Source organism: Halteromyces radiatus (genome assembly GCF_025201355.1).
Source record: "Halteromyces radiatus strain CBS 162.75 chromosome Unknown BX664scaffold_3, whole genome shotgun sequence".
NCBI classification, from domain to species: Eukaryota; Fungi; Mucoromycota; class Mucoromycetes; order Mucorales; family Cunninghamellaceae; genus Halteromyces; species Halteromyces radiatus.
In genome coordinates, this window is record NW_026251689.1 from 1581471 (window position 1) to 1587901 (window position 6431).

A 6431-nucleotide genomic window follows, 5' to 3' on the forward strand; every position below is an offset into this window, starting at 1 on the left:
TTTTAATTCTACTGCAGAATCATTTTTTACAATGTCACTAAAATTATGCTGAAAGTTCATCCAACTGCATTCCTCCCTGCCAAATCTATTTAAGGAAATGGGTCCAAGTGTATTCAAATACCGAGGGAAATCAACAACCCAAACTTCTCCCATGATTTACCTACACCTCTTTTTTTTTTTTTTTTTTTTTAGGTGGTCACAAAAAAAAAAATTTCTTCCCTTGTTTTTTTTATATATATATAAATTTAATCTTCTCGTTTTTTACTTTTTCTTTTTCTTTTTCGTTGATTCTTTTATTTGTCAATAATATGAAACTTTAGTTAAGGTAAATAATAACTTCTAAAAGATGTTATAGATGGAGGGAAAAGGATGAAAAAAAGTGCAACAAGAAAATATAGGAAGAGCCGACTTAGAGTTATTGATCGACAGAAAAATACATTTCGGGTCAATGGCTAGTGCTGATATCTTGTTCAAAATATACAAAACTGAAATACTCCAAAAGAAACAAGTGATATAGGGAAAAAAAGGGGAAAAACAGATGATTAGAACAAACGTTCACTAATATATCATTCTTCTTTTACTCTTATTCTAGATATTGGTATGAATTACTGTAGACTGCAAGTTATTAGCAGATAGATAGTATTTAGTTATTTAGTTAGTTTAGATATTTCTAAAATACAAATTAAAAATTAAAAAAATAAGATTGACAATAAAGTGTAATATGAATACTTGATAAAGGATGATATAGATGAGAATTTTTTTTTCTTTTTCTTTATTGTGTATTGAAAATATTAATAAAAAAAAATGACGGTACAAATAACATGATAAACATTAAAAAAAAAATGTATGATGAAGGTAATAAAGGTAACTATATAGAAACTAAGAGTCTGCTATAAAATCTAATATTCATCGTCGTTTTCCATTTCAGAATCACCAAGGGAATCAGCAGCCACCTCTTCATAATCCTTTTCAAGAGCGGCCAAATCTTCACGAGCTTCAGAAAATTCACCTTCTTCCATACCTTCACCAACGTACCAATGGACAAAGGCACGCTTGGCATACATCAAATCAAATTTGTGATCTAATCGACTCCAAGCTTCAGCAATAGAGGTTGTGTTAGACAACATGCATCTAAAATAAGAATAGGAAAAAAGAAATGATGATTAATAAAAAGAATATATATATATATATATGGATTACTTACACCTATCATGAAAACAAGAAAATAAAGAAATTGAGAAATAAAAAATAAAATAAAATAAAAAAAGAATATTAGTATATAGTCCATAGTGAAGGTGTAAAGGCAACAAGGTTTTTGAGAAACTTACAGCTAAATGGTATAAAAAAGAAAGAGAAGATAAAAAAAAAAAAAAAAAAAAAAAAAAAAAAAAAAAAGGAATAAGTAACATGTATATTTCTATAAAGTGATGAGAGAAATCTACCTCTTTGAACTTGAGCAACGTCACCACCAGGAACCACAGTAGGAGCTTGATCATTAATAGCAACCTATTCATCGAAAGAAAGAAAGAAAGAAAGAAAGAAAGAAAAATATCATCAATTTATCCAAGAAATGATATTGCTACATATCACAAATATCATCCACCCAACCTAAATTACCTTGAAACCAGTAGGACACCTATTTAAAGAAAAAAAAAAAAAAAAGAGGAACATCAGTTATTCCAGTCTTCGAAATGTATATCCCTTTTTCTTTTTATTATTATTATTATTATTACCAGTCGACGAATTGAATAGTACGCTTTGTCTTGATGGCAGAAATAGCAGCATTGGTATCATTGGGAACAACATCACCACGATATAACAAACAACAAGCCATGTATTTACCTTGACGAGGATCACATTTGACCATTTGATTGTTGGGTTCAAAACAAGCACTTGTAATTTCAGCCACTGACATTTGTTCATGATAAGCCTTGGCAGCAGAGATAATAGGAGCATAAGTAACCAAAGGGAAATGAATACGAGGATAAGGTACCAAATTAGTTTGGAATTCGTTCAAATCAGCATTCAAGGAACCATTGAAACGAAGAGAAGCAGTGATAGATGAGACAACTTGAGCAATTAATCTATTTAAGTTAGAATAAGTAGGACGTTCGATATCCAAGTTTCGACGACAAATATCATAAATAGCTTCATTGTCGACCATGAAAGAGACATCAGAATGTTCTAAAGTAGTATGAGTAGTCAAGATAGAGTTATAAGGTTCAACAACAGAGGTAGATACTTGAGGAGCAGGATAAACAGAGAATTCAAGTTTTGATTTTTTGCCATAATCCATAGATAAACGTTCCATCAAGAGAGAACCAAAACCAGAACCAGTACCACCACCAAAAGAGTGGAAAACAAGAAAACCTTGAAGACCAGTACAATTATCAGCCAATTTTCGGATACGATCCAAAACAGAATCCACCATTTCTTTTCCAACAGTATAGTGACCACGAGCATAATTATTAGCAGCATCTTCTTTACCAGAAATCAATTGTTCTAATAATAATAAAGAAAGGTTAGTTTTATATATAATATATTTATTTATATATATTTATTTATCTTACCAGGATGGAATAATTGACGATAAGCACCGGTACGAACTTCATCGACCACAGAAGGTTCCAAATCTACCATAACAGTACGAGGAACATATTTACCATTACCAGTTTCAGAAAAGAAAGTTTCAAAACTAGACAAAAAAAAATATAAAATGTTATATTTATATATATCTATCTGTCTATATATATTACTTACGAGTGATCAGCAATGGCACTACCTTCAGGTAAACGACCATCAGGTTGAATACCATGTTCAGCACAGTACTATATATATATACGAAAGAGATTAATTATCAAGTTGTAGAATATGATCCTATTTTCTTACCAATTCCCAACAAGCGTTACCAATTTGGACACCAGCTTGACCTATTATAATAAATAATCAAACTTTTTGAATATAATCTATTAAAAATAAAATAATATTAAAAAAAAAGATTTACCAACGTGAACAGAAATGATTTCTCTCATATTGTATTTTTTTTGTGTTTGGTTTTTTGAAAAGAAAGAAGAAAAGAAGAAAGAAAAAAAAAACCACCTTTTTTTTTTTTTTTTTTTTTTTTTTTTTTTTTACTCGAGTTCAATCAACGAACTTTTTTTTTTCGTGTCACATTGTTTTATATATATATATAAAAACATGTTTACCTGTTCTAATAATCACTTCAATTTTGATTATTTGGTATTGATGAATACTTTGTCAAACTAAACTTGGATGTGTCAAATATTATTATTCAATCTATCATATATTCTCATTTATATATTGTCATTCATTTCACTCTATCTCTCAAACGCGCTGACTTCAAAATAGAAAAGATGCATCCAATGAAAATGGAAAATCGCGTGCCTTTTTGTCAAAAGAACGAGGTACACCAAAAGAGGAATGACATTTTTCTACAGTTCAAAAAAAAAAAAAAAAAAAAAGAAAAGTTTATTATACAATGCTATTCTAAATCAATAAATAAATATATATATAAAAAGACAGAGAGAGAGAGAGAGAGAAAGGTAAAAAAAAAAAAAAGAAGGGGGGAAATAATAATACTAATAATAATAATAATATAACTAAGCAGATGATTCAGTTCTATTTGCTGCAAGTCCCATGGTCACCAAAAATGAAGCAGCCTTTTCATATTCTTCTACTTGACGAGCTTTGTCCCACTTGAGTTCTTCAGACATGATTTCAATAACACGAGGTAAAGATTGGAGAGCTGCTTCGGCATTCAAAAAGGCCAAACGAGTACGACGAGCCAATACATCTACAGCAGTACATGCATATTCTTGACGGACAGCATACCGGACTTCAGATTCCACATAAGGATAGTTGGGTGCAATACGGTTGCCATAAGTGGGCCAACTAACAGTCGTTGGATCTGCAATAGATCCTACAACCCAAGCACGGCTACCATAAGAATTACCCAAATGATGTGCCACTTCTGTATCCATACCAAATTCTTGTACCAATCGGATGAACATCGTACTACTGTATCCCTTGCTACCCAAAAGCATCACCTTATCAGTATGACACACATCAGTAGGTTTCAGATCAAATACTTCAATAGCCTTGTCTACTGTTTCCATAGCCATCGCACGATATGTTGTCCATTTTCCACCAGCAATGGTAATCAACTTGTTTTCAGATACATTGATCATATGATTGCGAACCAAAGATTGTGTATTCTTGGCATGAGGATCACGAACCAAAGGACGAATACCTGACCAAGCTGCAAGTACATCACTTCGACGAACCTTTACATCCGCGCTGAGATAATGTGACACTTCTTCCAAAATCCATTGTACTTCATCTTCCTTGGGTAATGGATTTTGAGTGACTTCAGTAGGTGAATCTATTTTAATAAATAAATACAAAAAAAAACATGAGTTCTCTTTTTTAATATATTATTATTATTATTATTATTATTATTATTTACCAGTGGTACCAGCAATGGTATTTCCTTGCCAAGGTAAAAAGAAGATAACACGACCATCAGATGTAGCAGGATCCAATAAACCCATATTTCTAGGACTGTAATAATTGGGCAAAATGATATGAACACCAGATGAAGGAGCGACAATTTCGGCATTAGTCTTGTCATCCATCTTTCGAAGACCATCAGTGAATGGGCCAGTTGCATTGATAACACCCTAAATCATAAATCATAATATTAAAAAAAAAAGGATTAATTTCGATTTTGATCATTCGTTCTTGTTATTGTTATTATTATTTTACCTTAGCCTTGACAGTCCATTGATCACCTGTTAAAGTATCCTTCAAAACAGCACCATCAACATGACCTTGTTCATTCTTTGTCAAATCCAAAACTTCACAGTGATTGGCCACAGTAGCACCATGATATGCAGCAGTGATAGCAAGAGCAACGTTCATTCGAGCATCATTGTGTTGACCTAAGTGGAGATTGAATATATTAATAAATAATAATAATCTTCTTTTTCTTTTCAGTTACCATCATAATAAACCAAAGCACCAACCAATTCATCCTTCTTTAACATAGGAAAAGCTTCCAGAGCCTTTGATCGTGTCAAAAAGTAACTACTTTCCAAAGCTTCACGACCAGCAAACAAATCGTACATCTTACATCCAACCCAATAATAAGGAATTTGCCACCATCTACAAAAAAAAAAAAAAATTAGTTATTTTCTTTTCTTTGTCGGCGAACCAATGTGACCCCAGTATCTACACCCATATGCTTTTTTTCACCAAACCACCAAAAACGGTAATATGGGTGACAAAAACTATTTTGTTTCCTTTCCGCCCTTCCCCCCCCCCTCTCTTTTTGTTCATATTCCCCGTCGTTCCGATTTTACATCCGATATAAACTTACTTATAAACAGGAAGCATGATGGGTAATTGACTTGAAAGATAAGGAGCAATATCCAAAAATACCTTGCGTTCGTGAAGAGCTTCCACCACTAACTTGTATTGTTCATAATCCAATTCCATGATTGCCTTTTGTAAATAACGGACACCTCCATGTACGAGTTTAGTTGATCTAGATGAAGTACCTATTAAGATAATCCAGTGATCAATATGACTAATAAGCTTCTTTCCACACATCTTTTTTTTTCTTTTTTTTTTTTACCTGAAGCAAAATCATCACGTTCTACTAAAGCAACATTTAAACCACGTGTAGCAGCATCCAAAGCTGTACCAGTACCGGTAGCGCCTCCACCTACAATCAAAAGATCATATTGTTTACCAGCCTTTAGTCTATTTAACATTTCTTCACGAGAAGGAGCTTGCCATGTATCTTCCTTATCAAGTTGTTGTTGTTGTTGTATAGCTTCTGCAAAAGCAACACTACGAGGCATTAGTTTTTGAATAGTTGAAAGAGATCCCATAGCTTTTTCTTGGTGTTTCAGAGCAGATAAGTAGACATTGCGAGGATGACTTTGTTCATAAGCATAATAAGCAGTACCAACACCACCTGCTAAAGTAGCAGTAGCCAGCATCTTCTTAGAACGTGAAAGGTGTCTCCACATGTTATTGTTTGCTATTTGAGAATATAGGTGAGATGGATAATTTGACTAATCTTTCTATATTAGAAAAGATTCAGGTATGAAACGACTATATAAAAGATAATGTAAAGAAAGAAAAGAAAAAGAAGAAAAAAAGAAAAAAAAAACCGATCATCTAAGAAAAAAAAAAAAGTCCTCGAGTGTCACTGTCGGGATTTACAAATTGATGGTAGTAAAATTTCTCTTTGTAAAAAAAAAGCAGAAATCACACTAAAAAAAAAAAAGAAGTATAGAAAGTATTATAGAGAATAACCTTGTTTTATTGGCCCGTGTCATTAACATCCTCAACTTTTCGGTGATTTCATTTGTCAATTTCAAGAACTTCCTTTCCCCCAGTAT

At 32.4% G+C, this 6431-nt stretch overlaps 2 protein-coding genes across 2 annotated transcripts; both read right to left on the minus strand.

The window, feature by feature from the left end:
- Positions 1–733: 733 nt before the first annotated feature.
- On the minus strand, positions 734–3081 carry BX664DRAFT_357542 (tubulin alpha-1 chain). The gene is made up of 10 exons (XM_051547965.1): positions 3005–3081; positions 2890–2930; positions 2761–2828; positions 2571–2695; positions 1734–2502; positions 1618–1636; positions 1443–1506; positions 1309–1330; positions 1201–1206; positions 734–1131 (listed from the first exon to the last, which is right to left on the minus strand). Exons 1-10 carry the CDS (start codon positions 3030–3032, stop codon positions 900–902), a joined length of 1374 nt encoding a protein of 457 aa, XP_051401516.1. The 5' UTR covers positions 3033–3081; the 3' UTR covers positions 734–899.
- Positions 3082–3548: 467 nt separating this feature from the next.
- BX664DRAFT_277769 (FAD dependent oxidoreductase-domain-containing protein) lies at positions 3549–6212 on the minus strand. Its single transcript, XM_051541375.1, has 6 exons — positions 5657–6212; positions 5399–5579; positions 5021–5184; positions 4786–4961; positions 4487–4700; positions 3549–4402 (listed from the first exon to the last, which is right to left on the minus strand). Exons 1-6 carry the CDS (start codon positions 6054–6056, stop codon positions 3621–3623), a joined length of 1917 nt encoding a protein of 638 aa, XP_051401517.1. The 5' UTR covers positions 6057–6212; the 3' UTR covers positions 3549–3620.
- Between the last annotated feature and the right edge of the window lie 219 nt (positions 6213–6431).

Coding starts and splice junctions, on each gene's coding strand:
- BX664DRAFT_357542 (XM_051547965.1), bottom strand. CDS start 3,032: ATGAGAGAAATCATTTCTGTTCACGTTG. Junction 2,696..2,760: donor AGTGCCATTGCTGATCACTC/GTAAGTAATATA, acceptor TTTTTTGTCTAG/TTTTGAAACTTTCTTTTCTG. Junction 1,331..1,442: donor CGTTGCTCAAGTTCAAAGAG/GTAGATTTCTCT, acceptor TATACCATTTAG/CTGTAAGTTTCTCAAAAACC.
- BX664DRAFT_277769 (XM_051541375.1), bottom strand. CDS start 6,056: ATGTGGAGACACCTTTCACGTTCTAAGAAGATGCTGGCTACTGCTACT. Junction 5,580..5,656: donor ACGTGATGATTTTGCTTCAG/GTAAAAAAAAAA, acceptor TTATCTTAATAG/GTACTTCATCTAGATCAACT. Junction 4,403..4,486: donor TACCATTGCTGGTACCACTG/GTAAATAATAAT, acceptor TTATTAAAATAG/ATTCACCTACTGAAGTCACT.